General features: G+C 45.6%; 1 protein-coding gene across 1 annotated transcript in view; it reads right to left on the reverse strand.

Moving 5' to 3' along the window:
* Positions 1-26,377, reverse strand: part of LOC121545650 (calmodulin-binding transcription activator 1-like) — a 454,137-nt gene that overhangs the window by 187,888 nt on the left and 239,872 nt on the right. Inside the window, exon 5 of the mRNA XM_041856375.2 lies at positions 21,261-21,396. Within this exon, the coding sequence (XP_041712309.2) occupies positions 21,261-21,396 (136 nt within the window). The remainder of the gene's footprint in view (positions 1-21,260; positions 21,397-26,377) is intronic.

Here is a 26,377-nt window from a genome sequence, read left to right on the forward strand (position 1 = left end):
TTTCTCCTTCTTGGCCATGTATCACACAACATTAGTCCTTGGGTACAGTTGTAGTCTTTGCGTGTCTTTCTGGCTGTTTGTCCACCTGTCTGTCTGTCTGTATGTATGTCTGTCCACCTGTCCATCCATCTGTCTCTCTGTCCTAGAGGGGGACTAAAGGCAGGCTGTAGGCTGGTCACATGACCCCATGGTGTGTTGGTGGAGACGGGCAGGAGATGGCTAGCGGCGAGGGAATTACCTCACAGCTCCGTATCTCAAATCTGGGGGATTAAGCTCCATTAAACACAGAGCGCCGCCGAGGCTTTATCTCTGGATTTCACTTCAAGACAGAGCAGAGCGCAGAAACGAGGGAAAAAAAACAGAGTGAGAAAGAGAGAGAGAGAGAGAGAGAGAGAGAGAGAGAGAGAGAGAGAGAGAGAGAGAGAGAGAGAGAGAGAGAGAGAGAGAGAGAGAGAGAGAGAGAGAGAGAGAGAGAGAGAGAGAGAGAGAGAGAGAGAAATAGCGATGAAAGATCTTTCACCTTTATTGAATGATAAAAATGCCTCTTGCCTCCTCTCCTCCCTGGCATTGTGGTAAGGTGGGGAGAGTGTGGTCATTATATTTCACTGTGTGCTGTTGTTTAAAGACCCAGCCAAGCAAGGGCTTCAGCCCACTCAGACACTGACTAGTGCTGCTGTTGCTGCTAGGGTAGTGCTGCTGGCACAGATGGACCCTGTGAAAACAGCTAGGCCTCTCCCCAGCGCTTCTCACTCACTTAATGGGAAGTGACCACTGCTGTGCCATGCCCGTCCGCTGCCCTTGCACTTACTCACACACGTGCTACACACAGATAAATGGCTCCCGGGGATAAGACAGAGAAGAGATCCCTTTAAGGACAGCAGCAATTAAGACATTGCCTCATCATTCTAGTCATCCATCTACCCCAGTTTATCAGTGTTTCTGTGCTAGTTGGAAGCTACCAACACCTCTCTCTCAACTCTGGAATTTGACCTTAAAGGAAAAATACACTCAAAAATGATATTTTGGTATTCATCATGAGGATGTGGAAAGTGACACTCTCCAATATTTTGAAAACTTGACTGCTGACATGCAAACCCTTTTGGGACTCTATCAACAATGGACTAATGAAAAAAAATACCAAAAGATAGTGACTAATGAAAGAAATACCAAAATATATTTTTTGAGTGGATTCTTCCTTTAACATCAACCCTAGCAGTGATTTAACAGGGACACAGCAGGGACACACTATAGGGACCCCTCTGTGTCCTCTTTCCTCTTGGCTCTGTATCAATCCACTCTCCTCCTCTGCTTCTCTTCTGACTGGCCTTCACTCACACACACACACACACACACACACACACACACACACACACACACACACACACACACACACACACACACACACACACACACACACACACACACACACACACACACACACACACGCACACAATAACTAACCCTGTGTGGACACACAATTTAGTCCCATTCAAAATCCTATTTGCCCTAACCCCTAACCCTAAACCTAACCCTAACCCTTACGCTTTCCCTAACCTTAACCAGAAACCTTACCTTAACCCTAAACCTAACTCTAGCTCCTAACCCTAACTTCTAACCCTAAACCTAATTCTAACCCTAACACTAATTCTAACCTTAACCCTAAACCCCCTAGAAATAGCATTTGACTTTGTGGGGACTAACAAAATGTCCCCAGCTGGTCACATTTTTGTTTGTTTAATATTCTTGTGGGGACTTCTGGTATAGTTAAACATGTCCACAAACACACACAACCACTCACACACAGTTGTTGACTCAGACAGGCAGACTGCCTGCAGACAAGCATGCCACATTACACTACTACACCCACCTACCTCGTCTCCTACTCTGCCCCCAGGCTCTGAGGCTGCTGTCTTTCTGAGTCGTGGTCCGAGCTGGTCTGGTTACCAAGCTTTGCTGGCCAGAGGCACAGCTTGCTCTATTTGTGCTGACAGTGTGCAATGGGACTTTCTGGATGTTGATTGTGTGACGGCCCTGAATTGTCTGAACCGTCTCAGTGCTTCTCCTGCCGACGTTGCGCTTCCCCTTTAATTCCCTATTAAATAGCCAGCATCAGCTGCATAGAAAAAAGGGTTGTGATGGTGGTGCGAATGAGGAAGTGTTCAACCCTCAGTTCCGAAAGGAGACACCTTAGTCTGGAATAGCTTGCAGCATGAAGGATCATCAAAAGTAGAACTAATACCGAAAAGTTTGTGCTGAGTTGTTGTTAGTACTCACTTCTGAAGACCCTTAGTCCAGCTTTTGAAGACACCAAATTAAATTTGTGATTAGTGACAGTGTTGCTAAGAGCCCTAAGCGTCAAGCTGAACTAACACCAGTTAGAGAGGTCACAGCGCCACAATGCTGCCTGCCACCCTAATGGAACATCTATGGGATAAAAATCAATGTCTCCTTTTAAAAAGTATTAGGTTCCTATCTTTCATTAGTGATTTTTTTTTTTTTTTTTGTACGAAATCTGCTTAGAACATTTCCCAATACTCATATTTTGTGTCTTAATGACTGTCTCAATGGTCTAGCTTGCCATCAGCTTTACACGTAATGAGTTAAAATATGTCTAATGTTTGTGGAAAGATATACAGAATAACTCCTGTGTGATCCATGATTAAATGATTGAGTCTATAAATATATACAAATGTATAAACAAATGAGTTATTTAAAATTTTTCAAAATATGAAATGTCACAATAAATGGTTCAACAACATCTTTCATATAGGCTACAGCTATAAATTGTGGCACTGTATAACGTCATGTACTATTTCTATATTTACATTTACATTTTAGTCATTTAGCAGACGCTCTTATCCAGAGCGACTTACAGTTAGTGAATACATATTTATATATATATTTTTTATACTGGCCCCCCGTGTATTGTTTTTATCATTCCATGAATTCTACTCCATATTCCCATATGCAGCCTGTGTTTCCAGAGAAAGAACAGTCCTAGTCCATAGGCAACAGCAGCAGCATATACAAGTATTTATTTCAGCCCCTTTGCCCCAATGTGTAGAAATTAATTGAGTGGGAAAAAAAACTTCTGTTTAAGGTTGAAGTGGGTTATATGAGGCAGTGTAACAATTGTTTTCTGTTCACCATGGGCGATATATCCTTCATTCTGGCTTTCTCTCTCCTCCTCGCTCAGCAGCAGCCCCCCATTTGGATGAATTGTTATATATCCTAGACAAGCCATTTTTGGTTTCTACAACCCCAACTCTCTTGCAGGAATAGGTTCCATTTGTGTGTATGTACAGATGTGAGTGTGTGTGTTAGTTTATCTAGGTTTATACAGTGTACATACAATTATAGGGAGCATGTCTGTATGAGGACGACACTTTGATATGCCTACCATGCCTTTATAACCACATGAGATAGAGAGCAGAATTTTGATGATCTGTGTGCACATGCTTGTGTTAGCTTTTCATGTTGTGTATGTGCATGTCTGTGTGTGTGTCTGTGTGTGTGTGTGTGTGCGTGCGAACGCGTGTGTGTGTGTGTGTGTACAATGTGTAATAGGTTTACTGGGTGACATTGACATTAACACCAGTGTGTCTAGCAGCCAGAACACATTCAGCACCCCCCATGGGTTTTCCAGAAATGACTAATCTCCTGCACATTTTGTGTATAATATAAATCTATTCACCGTCGCAAACTTCCCTTTCATTTCAGCAAAGCCCCCCTAACCAACAACAAAAGAAGAATCAGGGCACTATTTTCGTCTGGAGTTAAGGCGGCGCTAGTGTCAAACGCATGTTAGTTTGCAATTACGTCATGTAAAAACTGCCACACTGGTCCTAACGCCAGGTTTGGCAATTTACCTGTCTTATACCAGGTCACTTGGGCTCAGATGGGCGTGGTGGAAATATTTGAGGTGTGTCCTTAAAAACATGATCCAAAGTGTTAATTTCAGGCAGCGCTGATAGGGATATTTAAGACCAACCAAAAGCTGGTTTTAGCGGTAATGCAGTTGGATATGGCATGAATTTTGACAGCGGAAACGCAGCCTATCCAGCCGTGATGCACACTGCCCATATGCACATGGAACAATAGTAGCCTAATGTGCTTTTGGTGCCTGTATACTTTGTATTTGGGAACATAAAAAACTAATGTTTTTTCCCATTTCGTTTTATTTGTTTAAAAACCAAGCAAAGCCTCCCCTCCTCTCAATTAAGGCTTTTGTTGTCTGCCCAATGCAATCGCGAAGTATAGTCAAGACTGTCAATAAAGGGTTTGGCTCCTGAGACCGCTTGGAAATCAATCTTAATCACCAAAGCTTTATTAAAATATGAAGTTTGAGGCCTCCTGAGTGGCGCAGTGGTCTAAGGTACTGCACTGCAGTGCTTAAGGCGTCACTACAGACCCAGGTTCAATCCCAGGCTGTGTCACAGCCAGTCGTGACCGGGCAACCCATAAGGCGGCATATACAGTTGAAGTCGGAAGTTTACATACACCTTAGCCAAAAACATTTAAACTCAGTTTTTCACAATTCCTGACATTTAATCCTGGGAAAAATGCCCTGTCTTTGGTCAGTTAGGATCACCACTTTATTTTAAGAATGTGACATGTCAGAATAATAGTAGAGAGAATGATTTATTTCAGCTTTTATTTCTTTCATCACATTCCCAGTGGGTCAGAAGTTTACATACACTCAATTAGTATTTGATAGCATTGCCTTTAAATTGTTTAACTTGGGTCAAATGTTTCGGGTAGCCTTCCACAAGCTTCCCACAATAAGTTGGGTGAATTTTGGCCCATTCCTCCTGACAGAGCTGGTGTAACTGAGTCAGGTTTGTAGGCCTCCTTGCTCGCACACGCTTTTTCAGTTCTGCCCACAAATGTTCTATAGGATTGAGGTCAGGGTTTTGTGATGGCCACTCTAATACCTTGACTTTGTTGTCCTTAAGCCATTTTGCCACAACTTTGGAAGTATGCTTGGGGTCATTGTCCATTTGGAAGACCCATTTGCGACCAAGCTTTAACTTCCTGACTGATGTCTTGGGATGTTGCTTCAATATATCCACTTAATTTTCCTTCCTCATGATGCCATCTATTTTGTGAAGTGCACTAGTTCCTCCTGCGGCAAAGCACCCCACAGCATGATGCTGCCACCCCCATGCTTCACGGTTGGGATGGTGTTCTTCGGCTTGCAAGCGTACCCCTTTTTCCTGCAAACATAACGATGGTCATTATGGCCAAACAGTTCTATTTTTGTTTAATCAGACCAGAGGATATTTCTCCAAAAAGTACAACCTTTGTCCCCATGTGCAGTTACAAACCATAGTCTGGCTTTTTTATGGCGGTTTTGGAGCAGTGGCTTCTTCCTTGCTGAGCAGCCTTTCAGGTTATGTCGATATAGGACTCGTTTTACTGTGGATATAGATACTTTTGTACCTGTTTCCTCCAGCATCTTCACAAGGTCCTTTGCTGTTGTTCTGGGATTGATTTGCACTTTTCGCACCAAAGTACGTTCATCTCTAGGAGACAGAACACGTCTCCTTCCTGAGCGGTATGACGGCTGCGTGGTCCCATGGTGTTTATACTTGCGTACTATTGTTTGTACAGATGAACGTGGTACCTTCAGGCGTTTGGAAATTGCTCCCAAGGATGAACCAGACTTGTGGAGGTCTACAATTTTTTTCTGAGGTCAAGCAAAGAGGCACTGAGTTTGAAGGTAGGCCTTGAAATACATCCACAGGTACACCTCCAATTGACTCAAATTATGTCAATTAGCCTATTAGAAGCTTCTAAAGCCATGACATCATTTTCTGGAATTTTCCAAGCTGTTTAAAGGCACAGTCAACTTAATGTATGTAAACTTCTGACACACTTGAATTGTGATACAGTGAATTATAAGTCAAATAATCTGTCTGTAAACAATTGTTGGAACAATTACGTGTCATGCACAAAGTAGATGTCCTAACTGACTTGCCAAAACTATAGTTTGTTAACAAGAAATTTGTGGAGTGGTTGTAAAATGAGTTTTAATGAAATGTAAACTTCTGACTTCAACTGTAATTGGCCCAGTGTCGTCTGGGTCAGGGGAGGGTTTGGTTTCCTTGTCCCATCATGCTCTAGCCTGCAAGCTTACTTCGGTCGCCAGCTGGACGGTGTTTCCTCCGACACATTGGTGCGGCTGGCTTCCGGGTTAAGCAAGCAGTGTGGCTTGGCAGGGTCGTGTTTCGGAGGACGCATGGCTCTTTTTGGGCGTGCGTAAAACCTCGGTGAATACCGGTGAACCTAGTATTTAGAAGTTATCTGTAACCTGTAAAAATTGCTGGTTTTCCATTTAAGATGTTCAAAACCCAAGCCCTCCTTTAGGCCTACTATAACGAAAGGCTGGTTCAACAGCAATGCCTGTATTTTGTATCATGGCAAATTTATGATTTCATTATATTTTACATGTATTTATTGTTGTTGTTTAAAAAAAACCGGATTGCTTATTTTTCTTTTTTTATTACAACCAAACGTACTACAATGATTCACCTTCCTGGTTTTATGGTGACAACGTCCGTGGCACGCTTGCAATGCAACTACTGGACATGTGTGAATGTGATCAGATCTGTAAGTTGGTTCCAATTATGTTCATAAAACATAGTCCTATTTGGGATCAGTATAACGGTGAGGGGACATTCTCCCTTTCTATTTATACTGGATCTGTTTCCAGCTGTGAAAAGTTTGGATGTGCGTAAAACCCTCCATAGTCTGCATTGTTTTAATATTATATGCCCACGGGGAGAAATGACGGTGCCTGTAAGTGTGACAAAGCCTATTTAAAACAAGTTGTTGTTTCGTTTTGTTTAGAATTTTTTTAGGCCTTATCCATAATTAATTGATCTTGCTTATTGACAATGTTTGGCATGTCCATGCTCAGCCATAATGCAATTTACAGTAGGCCTAGCCTCTACAGTGGGGAAAAAAAGTATTTAGTCAGCCACCAATTGTGCAAGTTCTCCCACTTAAAAAGATGAGAGAGGCCTGTAATTTTCATCATAGGTACACGTCAACTATGACAGACAAAATGAGATTTTTTTTTCCAGAAGATCACATTGTAGGATTTTTTATGAATTTATTTGCAAATTATGGTGCAAAATAAGTATTTGGTCAATAACAAAAGTTTCTCAATACTTTGTTATATACCCTTTGTTGGCAATGACACAGGTCAAACATTTTCTGTAAGTCTTCACAAGGTTTTCACACTGTTGCTGGTATTTTGGCCCATTCCTCCATGCAGATCTCCTCTAGAGCAGTGATGTTTTGGGGCTGTCGCTGGGCAACACGGACTTTCAACTCCCTCCAAAGATTTTCTATGGGGTTGAGATCTGGAGACTGGCTAGGCCACTCCAGGACCTTGAAATGCTTCTTACGAAGCCACTCCTTCGTTGCCCGGGCGGTGTGTTTGGGATCATTGTCATGCTGAAAGACCCAGCCACGTTTCATCTTCAATGCCCTTGCTGATGGAAGGAGGTTTTCACTCAAAATCTCACGATACATGGCCCCATTCATTCTTTCCTTTACACGGATCAGTCGTCCTGGTCCCTTTGCAGAAAAACAGCCCCAAAGCATGATGTTTACACCCCCATGCTTCACAGTAGGTATGGTGTTCTTTGGATGCAACTCAGCATTCTTTGTCCTCCAAACACGACGAGTTGAGTTTTTACCAAAAAGTTATATTTTGGTTTCATCTGACCATATGACATTCTCCCAATCCTCTTCTGGATCATCCAAATGCACTCTAGCAAACTTCAGACGGGCCTGGACATGTACTGGCTTAAGCAGGGGGACACGTCTGGCACTGCAGGATTTGAGTCCCTGGCGGCGTAGTGTGTTACTGATGGTAGGCTTTGTTACTTTGGTCCCAGCTCTCTGCAGGTCATTCACTAGGTCCCCCCGTGTGGTTCTGGGATTTTTGCTCACCATTCTTGTGATCATTTTGACCCCACGGGGTGAGATCTTGCGTGGAGCCCCAGATCGAGGGAGATTATCAGTGGTCTTGTATGTCTTCCATTTCCTAATAATTGCTCCCACAGTTGATTTCTTCAAACCAAGCTGCTTACCTATTGCAGATTCAGTCTTCCCAGCCTGGTGCAGGTCTACAATTTTGTTTCTGGTGTCCTTTGACAGCTCTTTGGTCTTGGCCATAGTGGAGTTTGGAGTGTGACTGTTTGAGGTTGTGGACAGGTGTCTTTTATACTGATAACAAGTTCAAACAGGTGCCATTAATACAGGTAACGAGTGGAGGACAGAGGAGCCTCTTAAAGAAGAAGTTACAGGTCTGTGAGAGCCAGAAATCTTGCTTGTTTGTAGGTGACCAAATACTTATTTTCCACCATAATCTGCAAATAAATTCATAAAAAATCCTACAATGTGATTTTCTGGAGAAAAAAAATCTCAATTTGTCTGTCATAGTTGACGTGTACCTATGATGAAAATTACAGGCCTCTCTCATCTTTTTAAGTGGGAGAACTTGCACAATTGGTGGCTGACTAAATACTTTTTTCCCCCACTGTATATCAGTGTGAATGCTATTGAAGCCATGCAATTACTTAGAACAATGCGGACTGCAAATGGGTTCAAGTTAACGTATTTAGCAAAGATAGGTCTACATTTTGTTATTTCGTTTCTGTAAGCCATTTAACAAACTATAACAGACGTTCATTGGAATTGGAGTTGATTCCACGGCAATACATAAAAGACCGTAAATACACATTCTGATTGGCCAGTGAGGGGCCAAGCCTCAACACACCCACAATTTGTTTATTCATCAAAACCCAGCCGATAATTGTGATATTGAAAATAGCAAAAATGTAGATTTACCTTTGCGTTAGGTTTGTTAAAATAGAGCCGTCAAAGTGAAATGGTGAGGAAAATAAAGGGACATGGCAAAAAGAAAGGGGAACCAGTGAAATACAAGCAACGTGAACAAAATGGAAGACCTAATCAGCCCAGTGTAAAGAACAAGGTTAACTCAGACATGGTGAAGAGTTATGGAACATGAGGCAGAGACAAACAGAAGAAACTACGGAAGAGAAAAGCAATGAAGAGAAGAGAGAGAACAGGATAACCCACAGTCAAACAATGTGAGTGTGAATGAATGGAGAGTATCCTCACTCCCTAATGGTTTCCCCTGTTGCCCGGAGCATAAGGATTTAACCTGTTTTCACCATTAAACTCCTCTTAAGTCACTCTTTCATGTTAAATATCATTCCTCTCTATATATCCCTGTCAGTATAAACAGTGTCTCCCAGCACACCACACAGTATAGAAGTTTATATAAACACTTGAACATTCTCTTTGAACTCTCCAGCTCGACTCATTACCACGGCTTTGAAGGCTGGTTGTGGGAACATTGGTATGGTTTGATTTTGCAGTTATTAAACATAATGCAGCAGCAAATTACTTATAAACTTCCTCTACACCCAGAGTTAATAATAAATGGAGCTGTATACACCACCGCCTCGGCAGCAGAGAGACAGTAAACAAGCAAAAAATTTCAGAGGTAGAAATTAAAACAAGTTACACGTAAGAAAGTTATATATACTGTATATAGATGGAGGAGGACAATTTAGGAATTAATCGCACCAATCAAATCAAATGTTATTCGTCACATACTTCGTAAACAACAGGTGTAGACTAACAGTGAAATGCTTACTTACGGGCCCTTCCCAACAATGAAACAAGTGTTCAAGGCCAGCAGGAGGAGAGAGACGGGGAGACAAGCGAAGAGAAGAGAGCCTAACCCAGCTAGCACTACAGGGTCTGAGGAAACTGCCTTTCTACAGAGAACTGCCTCTTCCACGGGAACAGCTTTCTAGGAGGGGAGAGAGGATTACTGCAACCTCTTCAGAGAGAACGGGGAATATAGCAATATACTATATCCCAAAGTGCGATCCAAGGCATTTCACTCAGTCTATATCATGCATTTTACAGCTTCCCAGAAATAGAATATCATTCCGTACAACAATTCAACATGTATACCCTCTTTGACCCTGTGGTCAAGAAGAAAGAGAACCTGCTACCCTGCTATGACTGTGATGGAGCCAGAGTCCTCATGTAGATCATTAGAAAGAGATTCTGGTGAAGAGGAGAGAAACCGGCACTCGCTCCCTGAAGTGAGGGAGTTGAGGGTGAGAGACACTTGAGAGTCAGTCTAAAACTGCGTCCTTAGAGTCTCCACTTTGAGCTGGTTACTTTCAGGTCTGTGGGCTCTGCAGCCAGAATATTGCTCTGATTCATCCTCATTACAGCCAATTCTGACAAAATGAGTTGGAGGTCAAAAAGTGATCCAACTAAAAACAGAATAACAGATGCAAATCAGTTGGCAGATTTACCCACTGCTACAATGTCATTTCTCCTAACTAGACACAGAAATGATGTAGCATTGCCACAAGGTAGTGGGCTCTTGCTCTGTATTGTACAGTACAGTCACTGTAGTGAGACTGAATGCACTTCTCTGTTGTGTCAGAGAGAGGGCAGTGGGGCCTTAGTAGTGAAAGTCACTCAGTCATTAACATTAGGCCCAAGTCTCGTGCTGCTCCGGCCTCTGTCTCTCTCTGGCTCACTGGAGTGTACTGTAGCAGAGCAGAGGAGAGATCACACGCTAAGCAGCCACTGACTGTGTCACGCAAAGCCTAGCCTACTGTAGACTAGCATAACCCCCACCCCCCCAACAGCCTCTGTTTTCCCCTATGCTCCGCTCCTCACTGCACCCCTCCATCATCTTTGCATATTTTGAGGTGATGCTTCTCTCAGTGGGTGTGTGTGTGTCCCAGGGGTGCTGTATCAAACGCAGGATGAGTTCAGTTGCTTTAGTGCAGCTCCAGAGGTCACAGAGATAATGAATGACAAACGGAGCGAGGCAGTGGGGGCTCACGCACAGTCCCGCTTACATTTCAAAAAGCCCTGCCACCTCCCTCCCTCGCCCGCCAGTCTCTCTCTTCATCACATGGTGCTCATGTGGCCACCCAATGTTACAAGCCATCTCCCCCTCCCCCACATCAATGCTTTACGCTCTGCTCTCGCTCCCGCTCATTGATTCATTTGTATTGGTTGTAACACAGTGAGCTCAGAGACCTTACTGCATCACCGCAGGGTATTTCTGTCCATCATATTATGTCCACCCTTCATCTCCATGCTCCATGAATCACAGCCATGTTTATGTGCCTCATCACACAGACCCAGGAGAGGAGAGTGATGTAGAGGTGTGTGTTTGTGTGTGTGCGCGCATGTGTGTGTGTTTGTGTGTGTGTGCGTGTGTTTGTGTGTGCGTGTGTAATCAAGCCAATACAAAAATGCAAAATCAAGTCAAAGTCCTCAGCTTGATCGACACATTAAGGATTTCTCCAGTCGTCGGATGTTTCTCCCTCCCTCCCTCCCTCCCTCCCTCCCTCCCTCCCTCCCATCACAATAAAGAGGGATCCCCGTGGAGCTCCTCAGCATGACAACATGGTGACGGGGGAGGGCAACAAGTGGCAAATTAAATCAGGGGGAAAGTGCCGATAATGCACAGCTTTTGACAGGCTCTTACACATTCAACATCCACTTCCTCTACACCCTCCTCCTAAAATTAGCCCCAAATCCTGCTGTGGGATTTAAGTGGTGATAGCAGGGTCGGCATGAAAGGCTTACATGCTACTGAGTATTTCAGCGATCATGGCGAAGTAAGAGCAGAAAACTAATTACACTCAGCTTAAAGAGAAAACCATGGGTGAGCTGCACACGTGAATACACTGTGAATTCTGGGAGAAAACACTAACGTGGGAACCCGCTGGTTCAGCCTATAGTAAACACAAACACATTATGATTCCGTCTATAGTAGCACAGCCATTACACATGATGCTTTGTTCTATAGTACACGATAGAACAGTATCATTCAATATGGCTAGCTCGAGGGACTATGTCCATCAGATGAGTGTAGTACTAAGGCTAGATATATATGTATTACCTTATCAGTGTGTTAATATTCAAATTAAATACATATAGTGTTGTACCATATAGTACAATTGAATGCTGTTGTCTTGACAACCATACATCACTGGCTGTGAACTTGTAACCAGAAAGTTCTAGATTTTGACTCTATTCCTCAGTTTCTGCATAGGTGAATAAAGGAATAAGAAACAGAATGAAATAGGACAACGGCCTTCAGTGACAGAACAGCTTCAACGACTACCCTCCTTTACCCTAGCTGGAGGTTAGGAGTTATAGCCATGGTAACAGGGCTTTAAAAAAGATCACAAACAGATTGTTTTTATCTCCAACACATGCAGGTAATTCAAAAGGGAAAGCGTAGGCAGGCTGCTGCGTGAGCAGAGCCCCGAGTCAAATAAAAAATATATGAATCACAAAGCAGACGCACCAAGGGAAGAAGAGAGGAGACAATGGGGGGAGTTAATCGATTTACTGTCTTTACAAAACCCACAGTAGTTTAAAAGGCCTGTCTTGTCTATAAGTTTAAATAAAAAATATAAATATAGGGAGGAAACGTTTTTGCCTCTGGTGGTGTTGGGGCCTATACGGTATCAGTTGTCTGGTCATAATTTTACACTTGAGTTGGAGCAGGGGGAGAGTGATATCATGCGTGATGTCACTTCCTTCACAGAAAGAGAGACCAGTTTGTTTTGTCCTCTCTCCACATCTGGCCCTGCAATCTGGTGATATTAGCTGCTGTGTTGCTATCTGACTGCTACGCAACACACACACACTGTGTCTGCAACCCAGTCGCCGTCTCCTCGACCTCAACTATCTTCTCCTTAACATACATACAGAGATCTAAAATCAACAACACTCTCTAGTCTCTTGAAAATACAAGTCTCCTTTGTGTTGGTAGAATACCAAGCAAACATTGGATTCTTCTCACCTTGATAGAAATGAAGAAGCCCCTCAGTGACTAAATTGCTAACGAACATAAAGGACAAAGCCATAGCATCGTCTCTGGACAACATAACTCTTCTTTGTGTTGGTAGAATATCAAATAAACATTGGAATCATCTCACCTAAGTGATTTCAATTTCTATCAACAACAAAAAAACAACACAAAGCCCAAAGCATTAAGTCTACTCTAGACCCTCAAGGTCATGTGATATGGGAGACAGTGCAGACAATGTGGTGTGGTGCGATGTGTAGCCTAGCGTCATGCAGCGCTCCCTGCATCCAGCCCAGCGTCCACTCCATTACAGCATTAGCAGCTAACGTTTTGACATTTGGCTTCATTATTATCAATGAGCAGAGGGGATTGAGCCACCGACATGCTGCATTAGCTTCCTTCATTTCACAGTTGCATGGCTGAAATCACGCATTAAGACATATCCAACATGGACTGACATGTTAGGAGGAGCGAGGAGCAGGCCACTGTGATTATTTAGGGGGTAGGAGGGGGGAATGGAAGGATATTGGCATTGAGTTCCAAGAGGGTTGTGGCATTTTCCTTCCATGCACCTAAACAAGAGAGCTTATTCCATTCGGGTTAATTAGCCTGTGGTAATGAAATTAGTCAGAGGCACTGCTACCTTCACTTAATAGAAATTGATCTGTGTTTGGGGGAGTTTATTAAAGCTCAGGAATAATGGGAAGAGGGGATGGGCGGAGTCCACATTAGAAGCTAATCATGAAAGGAGGTGGGTGGGTGATGGTTTGAGTCTGACCAGATCAATTGGAGTGTGTCAGTGTTGATCTGTCCATGGCTAGCTGGACCAGACCAGAGGGTCTCTGCTTTTACACAAGGAGAAGCCAGGGGATGCTAGTGCTACATAGTCTATGCTTAACCTGTGTGTATAACGCTCAATGACATCATACTTGATGATCTATAAAAATGATCTATACCTCAGGTGGATGTCTGGCCAACAGTCATGGGAAATGGCACTTGGATCACTTTTCCACAGCAGAGTTTTACACCAGTGCTTGGCCTTAAGAGTCTGAAGCCCAAAACAGTCTTGGGACATACCAAGACGTTTTTGGGGGAAGCATAGGGGAGTTGAGCTGAGCAGTAGAACAAGTAGAACTTGACAGAGGTGAGGTGAGAGAAGGAGTGGTGAGCTAATCACAGACAGACATCTCTCCTCTCCTCAGGTCCCCAAGCCAGATGCATTCTAGGGTGGTTGCTCATTTATCTAGCCGTCTGGCCAGCTCACCTGGAGTGATGGGGGAGACGTCAGAGAGGCAGGCTGCTATTTCACGGCCTGTTAAGCGCTAATGCCACAACATGCCCTGTGCTCCAATTCTAGGGAACAGGGAGCATTACCGTCCAGTTCTCAAGGTTCTGTCCGTCTGGACTGAGCTTGGAGGGGGAGAGGGGAGGAGAGGAGATAGGAAGAAATTGTGAGGGAGGGATCGAGAGAGAGATTAATCGGGAGAGAGAGGTAGAGAGAGTGGGACAGCCCAGAGAAAGAGAGAGGAAGGAAGAGAGAGAGAGAGGGAGAAAGAGAGGGAGAGAGAGAGAGGTGGAAAGAGAGGGAAGAAGAGAGGGGAGCCGGCCTGCTGAGCCAGTGGTCTAGAGCAGACCAGACATCCACTCCCACCACGCACCGCTGCCTCTTACAGGCTCCTGAAGGCCCCTCACTCCCAGCCCCACTGCCTCCTTGACTCCCTTCTCCTCTCCTCACTGGAGCCACTGAGCACCACTAGCCTGAACCACCCACAACACTTGTGTACTCTGTTCGCTAACTCAACCACACAGCTTCTAATAGGTCCTGGAGAGAGGAGAGCATTTAGATTTAACAGAGCAGTGTGAGGAGGCTGCTTATGTAGAGGCTGAAGACTCTGGAGGACATTGTGTGTGTGTGTGTGTGTGTGTGTGTGTGTGTGTGTGTGTGTGTGTGTGTGTGTGTGTGTGTGTGTGTGTGTGTGTGTGTGTGTGTGTGTGTGTGTGTGTGTGTGTGGGTGTGTGTGTGTGTGTGTATGTGTGTGTGTGTGTGTGTGTTCGTCTAGGCTGGTTTTACCCTGTCCTTCGGCTCTGCCGCTCTGAACACTACTGTTATCCCAATAAGGTTAAATGGTAGCTGTTATTTGTGCCTTACTATATAGAATTCATTTTATTGGAGTTAATCTTTGGAGAACTACAGGAAAAATACATTCAGTGTGTGTGATAACTAATCTAACCAGCCAATCCCTACATGGCAGGCTCTCCTGGAGAGAGTCCCCCTGCCCTGACTGTACTGTACCATACTATACTATACTGTACTGTGGTGTCCCAGTGCTGAAGGCTAAGGTCAAGCCATTTATTTGTGTTTACAGTAAACAGAGCTGAAGATGACTGATGGGTCACAGATCCTGTCCTGTCCTGGGCTGGGCTGTAGAGCAACTGATGGATCACACATCCTCTATGTCTGTTAGGGGGCTGCACGGGATCACACCTGTGGGGGCGGCCGCACTAAAACACACGCACGCCAAAAGCACGCACGCACCCAAACACACACACAGTTTGCTAATATGGGTGATTGTTAATGGGACAATTGATGGCTACAGCCATCAAACTAGTAGTAGTAGTTTAAAGGACAATAAATAAACAAAAACGTGGTACTGTCACGGATCCCCCCGGTACTGCTGCTCATTCCGTTCACCAGTTCACACTGCTGCCATGTGACTACGTTCACCGGCTTTCTAGGCGTCACTGACCTGGATCATTAGCACCAACCCCGGACTGTCTTGACTCATTACGCACACCTGGTTCCCATTCCCCCTGATTAGGCTGTGTATATATGTGCCCTCTGTTCCCCATTGTCCTTGTCGATTATTGTCCCATGTCCGTTGGTCTCGTGAGTACTGTGTATTGTGCTCTTGGTATTACGGGTCTCGTCCCGTGTATTGTTTAGAGGTTTACGCCTCGCTTTGGGTTACATCCCTGTGTAATACACTGCTCAAAAAAATAAAGGGAACACTTAAACAACATAATGTAACTCCAAGTCAATCACACTTCTGTGAAATCAAACTGTCCACTTAGGAAGCAACACTGATTGACAATAAATTTCACATGCTGTTGTGCAAATGGAATAGACAACAGGTGGAAATTATAGGCAATTAGCAAGACACCCCCAATAAAGGACTGGTTTTGCAGGTGGTGACCACAGACCACTTCTCAGTTCCTATGCTTCCTGGCTGATGTTTTGGTCACTTTTAAATGCTGGCGGTGCTTTCACTCTAGTGGTAGCATGAGACGGAGTCTACAACCCACACAAGTGGCTCAGGTAGTGCAGCTCATCCAGGATGGCACATCAATGCGAGCTGTGGCAAGAAGGTTTGCTGTGTCTGTCAGCGTAGTGTCCAGAGCATGGAGGCGCTACCAGGAGACAGGCTAGTACATCAGGAGACGTGGAGGAGGCCGTAGGAGGGCAACAACCCAGCAGCAGGACTGCTTCCTCCGCCTTTGTGCAAGGAGGAGCAGGAGGAGCACTGCCAGAGCCCTGCAAAATGACCTCCAGCAGGCCACAAATGTGCATGTGTCTGCTCAAACGGTCAGAAATAGACTCCATGAGGGTGGTATGAGGGCCCGACGTCCACAGGTGGGGGTTGTGCTTACAGCTCAACACCGTGCAGGACGTTTGGCATTTGCCAGAGAACACCAAGATTGGCAAATTCGCCACTGGCGCCCTGTGCTCTACACTGAGCACATGTGACAGATGTGACAGAGTCTGGAGACGCCATGGAGAACGTTCTGCTGCCTGCAACATCCTCCAGCATGACCGGTTTGGCGGTGGGTCAGTCATGGTGTGGGGTGGCATTTCTTTGGGGGGCCACACAGCCCTCCATGTGCTCGCCAGAGGTAGCCTGACTGCCATTAGGTACCGAGATGAGATCCTCAGACCCCTTGTGAGACCATATGCTGGTGCGGTTGGCCCTGGGTTCCTCCTAATGCAAGACAATGCTAGACCTCATGTGGCTGGAGTGTGTCAGCAGTTCCTGCAAGAGGAAGGCATTGATGCTATGGACTGGCCCGCCCGTTCCCCAGACCTGAATCCAATTGAGCACATCTGGGACATCATGTCTCGCTCCATCCACCAATGCCACGTTACACCACAGACTGTCCAGCAGTTGGCGGATGCTTTAGTCCAGGTCTGGGAGGAGATCCCTCAGGAGACTATCCGCCACCTCATCAGGAGCATGCCCAGGCGTTGTAGGGAGGTCATACAGGCACGTGGAGGCCACACACACTACTGAGCCTCATTTTGACTTGTTTTAAGGACATTACATCAAAGTTGGATCAGCCTGTAGTGTGGTTTTCCACTTTAATTTTGAGGGTGACTCCAAATCCAGACCTCCATGGGTTGATACATTTGATTTCCATTGATAATTTTTGTGTGATTTTGTTGTCAGCACATTCAGCTATGTAAATAAAAAAGTATTTAATAAGATTATTTCATTCATTCAGATCTAGGATGTGTTATTTTAGTGTTCCCTTTATTTTTTTGAGCAGTGTATATATATATATATATACGTGTTTGTTTTGGGCTTCGTCCCAGTCGTTGTTCATGACGTACCTTGTGTTGGGTGGAGAAAATAAAACCCCTATTACATATTCCTGCGCCTGTCTTCAAATCCTTATACAACGTGACAGGTACACATAAACGTTATAAACATATGGTTCTATTTATCCTTATCGCATCAATTCAGGCAATTTATCGCGATATGGATGTTTGTCCATATCACCCAGCTCTAACACACACACACACACACACACACACACACACTGACACACAGACACACAGACACACAGACACACACACACACACACTGACACACACACACACACACACACACTGACACACACACACACACCATGACTCAGGTTAAATATGCCTGGGAGATACACATGGTGTACTCTGTACATGTTGAAATGGTGTGACAGCAGTGTTCCCTGTGGTTCTACAGGCCCTGAATCCACCTTCACTCCTGGAGATACCTCCTATGCCCATAGCATTTAGCCTGAAGCAGTTTTCCATAGGAAATCCCAGGGAGAGGTGTCAGAGGAGTAGTGTCCTCTGCTGTATCTTCTCTACCATCTCTTACACATAGCAGTAGTGTGAACAGTCACATGGCAGCAGTGTGAACAGTCACATGGCAGCAGTGTGAACAGTCACATGGCAGCAGTGTGAACAGACACATGGCAGCAGTGTGAACAGACACATGGCAGCAGTGTGAACAGTCACATGGCAGCAGTGTGAACAGTCACATGGCAGCAGTGTGAACAGTCACATGGCAGCAGTGTGAACAGTCACATGGCAGCAGTGTGAACAGTCACATGGCAGCAGTGTGAACAGGCACATGGCAGCAGTGTGAACAGTCACATGGCAGCAGTGTGAACAGACACATGGCAGCAGTGTGAACAGTCACATGGCAGCAGTGTGAACAGTCACATGGCAGCAGTGTGAACAGTCACATGGCAGCAGTGTGAACAGTCACATGGCAGCAGTGTGAACAGTCACATGGCAGCAGTGTGAACAGACACATGGCAGCAGTGTGAACAGTCACATGGCAGCAGTGTGAACAGTCACATGGCAGCAGTGTGAACAGTCACATGGCAGCAGTGTGAACAGTCACATGGCAGCAGTGTGAACAGACACATGGCAGCAGTGTGAACAGTCACATGGCAGCAGTGTGAACAGTGGTACTCCAGAAAGAGAAGTGTGTTTGGGAATCACAGCTGCTTTATCTGCATAATGCGACCTCCATCTGGAGTTTAAATATTTGTCACATGCGCCGAATACAACGGTTGTATACTTAACCGTGAAAGGCTTGCTTATGAGCCCTTCCCAATGATGCAGAGTAAAAAATATATATTTAAAAAAATTGTAACACAAGAGGAATAAAATAAAATACACAAGAATGGAGGTATATACAGGGAGTACCAGTACCAGATCAATGTGCAGAGGTACGAGGTATTTGAGGTAGATATGTACAAGAAGGCAGGGTAAAGTGGCATCAGGATAAATAATAATAAGAGTAAAATAAAGAACAGAGTGTTTGTGTTGTCGGTATGCGAGTGTGTGTGTGTTTGTGTTGTCGTCGGTATACATGGGTGTGTTATGTGTGTGTGCGTATGTAGTTTATGTGAATGTGTGTGGGTTTTGTGTGGGTATGCATGTGTATGTGTGTTTGTGTTGTCGGTATACATGGGTGTGTTATGTGTGTGTGCGTATGTAGTTTATGTGAATGTGTGTGGGTTTTGTGTGAGAGTGTCTAGTGTGTGTGTGTCAGTGTGTATATAGTGTGTGTATACACACACTGTTTCATGACACACACCAGGTGAATCCAGGTGAAAGCTATGATCCCTTATTGATGTCACCTATTACATCCACTTCAATCAGTGTAGATGAAGGGGAGGAGACATGTTAAAGAAGGAGATTTAAGCCTTGAGACAATTGAAACATGGATTGTGTATGTGTGCCATTCAGAGGGTGAATATCACACATACACAATGTATGTGTGCCATTCGTTTTCCCCTGATTCATTTCCATTACTCAAAGCCCCGAAAGGAGCAGTATGATAATGGCAGCCTGGTGGCTTCAAAGGTTCTTATTGGTCAAGACATAGCATCACCTATCCAGGGTTTATATATGACATTGGTTCAGTCCTAGAATCCCCAGCTTGGAGAGGACTACGGTGTTGAACGCTGAGCTGTAGTTTATGAACAGCATTCTCACATAGTAATTCCCCCTCTTGTCCAGGTGGGAGAAGGCAGTGTGAAGTGCAATTGAGGTTGCGTCATCTGTGGATCTGTTGGGGCGGTATGCGAATTGGAGTGGGTCCAGGGTGGCTGGAAGGACACTTCATAATTACAGATGCTACATTTAGACAGGTTACCTGGGTGTTCTTGGGAACAGGGACAACTGTGGTCAGCTTGAAACATTTTGAGATTACAGACTGGGACAAGGAGAGATTGAAAATGTCCATGACGACACTTGCCAGCTGGTCTGCTCATGCTTTGAGAACGTGCCCTGGTATTCCGTCTAGCCCGGCGGCTTTGCGAGTGTTAACATGTTTACAAATTTTACATTGGCCATGGAGAGCGAGATTACACAGTCATCCGGAACAACAGGGGCTTTCACGCAAGACTCAGTGTTGTATTCCTCGAAGCGAGCATAAAAGGCATTTAGCTTGTTTGGGAGTTCTGTATCACTGGGCATCTCATGGCTGGGTTTCCCTTTGTTATCATCTGCAAGCCCTGCTACCTACGACGAACATCAGAGCCGGTGTCATAGGATTCCACCTTCCGCCTATATTGTCCTTTTGCATGTTTGATGTCTCGACGGAGGTCGTAGCAGACTTTCTTGTATGCGTCCATGTTCGTGTCCCGTTTCTTGTAAGCGGTAGCTCTTTAGCCCAGCATGGATATTGCCTGTAATCCATGGTCTTAACTACTGTATGTGTTCTCTATCCCAGGCATTATGGAAGAAACATGTAAGACCCAAATGCATGTCCAGAACAAGTTATCAGAGAGAGGCACGTCCAGACACAGACAACATTTAGCTATTTCCCCTGATTGACAGTCTTGTAGAACAGAACAAACACAGAGCAGGAACCCTATGTGGACAGTCTGGGGTTTGTCTCTGTCACCCACGGCACCCTTCACACCCTGAGGTGTGTGTGGGTGTGAGTGTGTGCTTGTGTGTAGATGGACACACCCATCCTTTACCCCCTACCCATCCACACCCCTGTGCCTCTGGCACCAATGCCTAGGACTAAGCCTGCAAGTGAAACAAAACCAGAAAATAAAAAATGCTGCACTATAAAAAAAAAAAAAGGAAGTGAGTCTGGCACTAGAGGCCTGGGAGACGCTCCTTTTCATGTGTGTCACTGCTGATAAATCAACCATGGTGCCAGCACTGCACCACTAACCCAGGCTGGGCCGGGGTGAACCCGGTTGGGACTGGGCCTGTGTGGTGCCTGCTGGTTAGGGGGCAAGGGGGCATAGAGGGGACTGAGTAGAGGGGCAGGATGCGGGGTTGGGATCAGCATGGTGTGTACTAGCTAGTGAGGGAGGAGAGAAGATGAATGTAGGCTCTATAGAGCAAAGGCAACATTCTGCGCCTTAATAAGGTACAAACAATCGGTTCCACTCTGCTGCCTTCCCAGGGAACAGCTATTGTTGTGCTGCATGTTTCCCTGCTCCACGTGGCTCCTGGGAGATAGCAGGGCTAGGACCCAATTTCAGCATGTACCTTGGCTGTCTCTCCCTTACAGCCAGGGGAGGACAACTCCATCCCTCCATCCCTGTTCCTTACCTCCACTCCCTGAACTTTGAGTTTCATGTGATCCTCCCGCGTGGTCTTCCCATCTTTCCTCTTCTTCCAGCAGTAGCCATCCTTTCTGTACTTCACCTTCTTCCTGTTGTACAAGATCATCGAGCCATTCTGTGGCCTGGATCACAGACAGACAGACAGACACACAGAGAGAGAAAGAGAGAGCGAGAGAGAGAGAGAGAGAGAGAAGAGAGAGAGAGAGAGAGAGAGAAGAGAGAGAGAGAGAGAGAGAGAGAGAGAGAGAGAGAGAGAGAGAGAGAGAGAGAGAGAGAGAGAGAGAGAGAGAGAGAGAGAGAGAGAGAGAGAGAGAGAGAGAGAGAGAGAGTTTATTAATTCAAAGCCACTGCTGTGGGACTCATTTTAGAGATGTACAAAGTCTCGACACAAGTCTACTGCGAGGCAGAAATGCACCAGTGACTTTAGATGACAAGACTTCTTTATGATGTTTTTCTGCATTCCAATTCACAGTTTGACAATGAACATAGGAAACCTTCAGCATACATTTCTCCCAATGAAAGTGACACTTCTACCACAGAGTAAATTACACGTAGAACCGGTGTGTGCGTGTGTGCATATGTGCATGCATGCGTGTGTGTGTGAGTGCGTGAATGCCTGTGTGTGTGTGTGTGTGTGCGTACGTGTACACGTGCGTGTGTATAAAGGCTGAGGCAACTTTCTTATATCACATTAGTTGTGATGGTGTGTGTAAAGTCCCTTGGGGGAAGAAGAGATCTTCCCTCACATTCCATTCATAACTCATCCTCCCTTCATCAGACCACAGCCTCTTCCTTCATAATGATACAATATAATGATATCATGTAACTATTTGATGATAATATGCCTTTCCAGCTCCATTTGTCAGACAGGGGGTGTTTGGAGTACAGTGTTAAAACATTAACAGCAAGAAGCAGGCTATCATTCATGAAACATTATTGAGTTACTCAACAATTAGTGAGAAGTTTAACACGGCTATCATGTGCTTGGCTGACCAACCACTTGTCAGGGCTCTTTATCTAGAATTCATAAACATTCTGTACACACACACACACACATACACACGAATACACACACAAGAATGCACACACACTCTCTCTCTCTCTCACACACACACACACACACACACACACACACACACACACACACACACACACACACACACACACACACACACACACACACACACACACACACACACACACACACACACACACAGCTGCCATGTTCTGGAGCAATCCCAAATGAGTGCAGGTTGTTGTCTCAGTGCTGGGTCTGCCTCTGTTGGGTGCTTAGCCACCCTCACCCCATCCTAGCAGCTGTTCAGGCTTGTTAGCCCCATACTCACTGCACAAAAGCTACAGTTAAGAGTGCAATCGCACAGTCACTTCTCTCGCCTCTTTTCAAATAAACAAACACAAACAAACGCTCAAAACTCTCTACAAATAAAAAAAAGACCTTGCTACTTTCCGATGCTACTTTTTTTTTTTTTTTTTACTGTTTTGCATTGGTTTGGTGTTGTTGTTTTGTAGTTACACTTTTGTCATGGTTTTATTTATAACGGTGCATGCATCATTTTCCATGGTTGCTCACGGGACCTGGTTCCTGTTTATCTTGCTATTGCTCATCAATCATCTCCCTTCCCAGGACGTATCTCAGGGGCCAATGGAGAGGGAGGGAGGGGAGAGAGAGAGGGAGGGGGGAAATGAAGGAGGGGTCCCACTAGTCCCACTCTGTGGCCCCTGACAGCACCTTCTAATGAGAGACGTCACTCAAACCCTGCCATCCTCAATCCCTCGCTTTCTTTCTATTTTTCTCTCTCTCCTTCTCCTCCTCCTCCTCCTCTCACCACCAGTCGGTTGGAGCTAGAGATGGGCGCCAGGGAATTACCTTCCTCTCCTCCCTCTCCCTCTCTCTCTCTCTCTCTCTCGCTTCATCAGTCTCCAGATCCCTCACTTTCCCTCTTCCTAACTCTCCTCTCTCATTCCGTCATTCCATCGTTCATCCCCCTTTCACTATTACTATCTGCAAACTGGGAGCTCCATTCCTTCATGTCTTCTACCGTCCATTTACAAATGTGGGATTTTGATGGGGTTTAGTCCTCTGATAAAACTACTCTCTGGAGGAAACTAAGATAAATCGATGTTTCTCTGGCTTATGGCATGTTCTCTATCCCCCGTGTCCATATGGACATCAGCATAGTTGATGACTGGAGTACAATTCTTTGAACAAAGAATCGCTAAGTATTGTGCTATAGGATAATGAACAGTATATGATGATTTAAGCCTCTTGTGACAAATGTCATCTGAAGGTCCCCTGGCTGTCTAGAAGACTATTGCAGACATCAGCACTCTGTCGAGGCAATCAAACAATATGATCTCTTTTTAATTAATGCCCAGACACACTGGTCAAACGGCTTCTGTATGGGCATGCTGTTTGTTTCTATGGAGATACATTCTCTGTTTGTCCTTCAAAAATACAGGAACCGTGCATCTTAGAATGTAGCCTCCACATTAGACTAAAAGATGGGATGGGAAGAGATAAGGTAGACAATCAAATGTCTGATCTCCTCAAGAGCATTGGAAATTGGGGTGAGGCTTTTGTGTCAGAGGCCACGCACCTTTTTTATCAGCGCTGTGAAAAGTTATCCACTCAGCTTTTTTTAGTGAGGCAGTGTTAGGAAGATGCTGTTTTCAATTCAAGGCAGTCTGGTCTGTACTCTGTACCCAGAGGATAGACATGCTGGACAGAGCCTTAGATTCCTCTACTATCTGAAGTAGCTATGTCTGAAGCACAGTCCTGAAAAGGCACATTTTGCAAAGAAATAGGTTCTCCATCCCTCGTCCTTCCTTCCTCCCTCTCCCTCTCTCTCTGCTCATCTCCTACCTCTCTGTAAACTTAGGCATTTCAATTAATCTTATCAGAATTACACATATTTATACATGGAGGGGAAATGCTAACTGCTCTGTTATCAAAGCATTGTGACAGAAGCTTAAACGTGCCTGATTATTATGGATATACAGCACCGTCCAAGACACACACGCGCACAGACACACACATGCATGCACACACACACCTCTCAGTGGTGTGAGGTGTATGGGCCGATAATAAGCTTTACCCTGTGGATGGCGTACAGCCTGCCCAGTCCTTGAGGAATCATTCATTTACAGAGGTAATGGCATTCGCTCAATCAGGTTTGTTCATTAAGAAAAAGTGGGCGAGGGAGAGGGAGAGATATGAGAGAGGCAGGGAGGGACTGTGTCTGCTGCTGAGCATCCACAATGAACCTGGAGGAGAGGAGAGGAGCCTGGCCCTGAGTGATTGACTGACAGTAGCTCAGAGAGGCTCAGGAGCTCAGTTCCACAGCCATAGGTCCACAGGAACCAAGTCCCCTCAGCCAGACAGACAGAGAGAAAGACTCAGACTTCTCCTATCTGCCCAGTAGAGGGAACTAGTTGTGTTTGGGGCTGATCCACATGATCAACTCTGTTGAATTCTCCTCAACACTGCTGGAGAATCACAACAAACCAGCTTCAGAAGAAGAAGAAGCTACAGTTAGAACTCGCCCACGCTTGATGCGTTTGTGTCAATAGCGTAGTGGAGAATGAAACATTTTGTCTTGGTGTAAACAGTGTTCTTGCTGTAATAGGAGAGCTCTCCTAACACCCTCCTAACACTGGCCCTATTCCCCAGGACACCCTCCTAACACTGGCCCTATTCCCCAGGACACCCTCCTAACACTGGCCCTATTCCCCAGGACACCCTCCAAACACTGGCCCTATTCCCCAGGACACCCTCCTAACAATGGCCCTATTCCCCAGGACACCCTCCTAACACTGGCCCTATTCCCCAGGACACCCTCCTAACACTGGCCCTATTCCCCAGGACACCCTCCTAACAATGGCCCTATTCTCCAGGACACCCTCCTAACACTGGCCCTATTCTCCTGGACACCCTCCTAACACTGGCCCTATTCCCCAGGACACCCTCCTAACACTGGCCCTATTCCCCAGGACACCCTCCTAACACTGGCCCTATTCCCCAGGACACCCTCCTAACACTGGCCCTATTCCCCAGGACACCCTCCTAACAATGGCCCTATTCCCCAGGACACCCTCCTAACACTGGCCCTATTCACCTGGACACCCTCCTAACATTGGCCCTATTCCCCAGGACACCCAGCCCTTTGATTAATACCACACTCTGGGTTTTTCTCTCTCTACAAACCATCAGGCCTCGAGAGGAAAGGTAGAGATGAGGCGTCTTTGAAGATCAGGGGGGTGAGCTGGTTGGGGCCGTGGAGGCACAGGAGGGAGGCACAGTGGAGGCAGAGGAGGGAGGCACAGTGGAGGCAGAGGAGGGAGGCACAGTGGAGGCAGAGGAGGGAGGCACAGTGGAGGCAGAGGAGGGAGGCACAGTGGAGGCAGAGGAGGGAGGCACAGTGGAGGCAGAGGAGGGAGGCACAGTGGAGGCAGAGGAGGGAGGCACAGTGGAGGCAGAGGAGGGAGGCAACCCCTGCTGTTATTAATTACCCACCAGAGACCTCAGCTGTCACAGTCCTACAACACCACCACCATGTCACCAAACAACACACACGTCCAGTATACTAATGTGGACACACAGGCCTACTACTGGAGACATATACAGTACACACACACACACACACACACACACACACACACACACACACACACACACACACACACACACACACACACACACACACACACACACTCACACACACACACACACACACACACACAAACTGTGGAAACACAGGTCTACTACTGACCCGCACATTTACAGTCCATCTAAAAACATGCTAAGACCTAGTGAGGATATACATGTACACGCCAACACGTGTTACCCCCACAACCCTGTAGCTGCAACCACCTAGCAACCACCTAGTAACACCCTGCTCCCTCCAGGGATGATAATAGTAGTGATAGCTGCTGAGACGAGACATCAATACACACCTATGCTGCTCATTACACCGTGTGTCAAGCATCCACCACACGTGTTCACACACACACACACACACACACACACACACACACACACACACACACACACACACACACACACACACTATGATTGGGCGATAT

The sequence above is a fragment of the Coregonus clupeaformis genome, chromosome 30, assembly GCF_020615455.1.
Source record: "Coregonus clupeaformis isolate EN_2021a chromosome 30, ASM2061545v1, whole genome shotgun sequence".
Taxonomy (NCBI): Eukaryota; Metazoa; Chordata; class Actinopteri; order Salmoniformes; family Salmonidae; genus Coregonus; species Coregonus clupeaformis.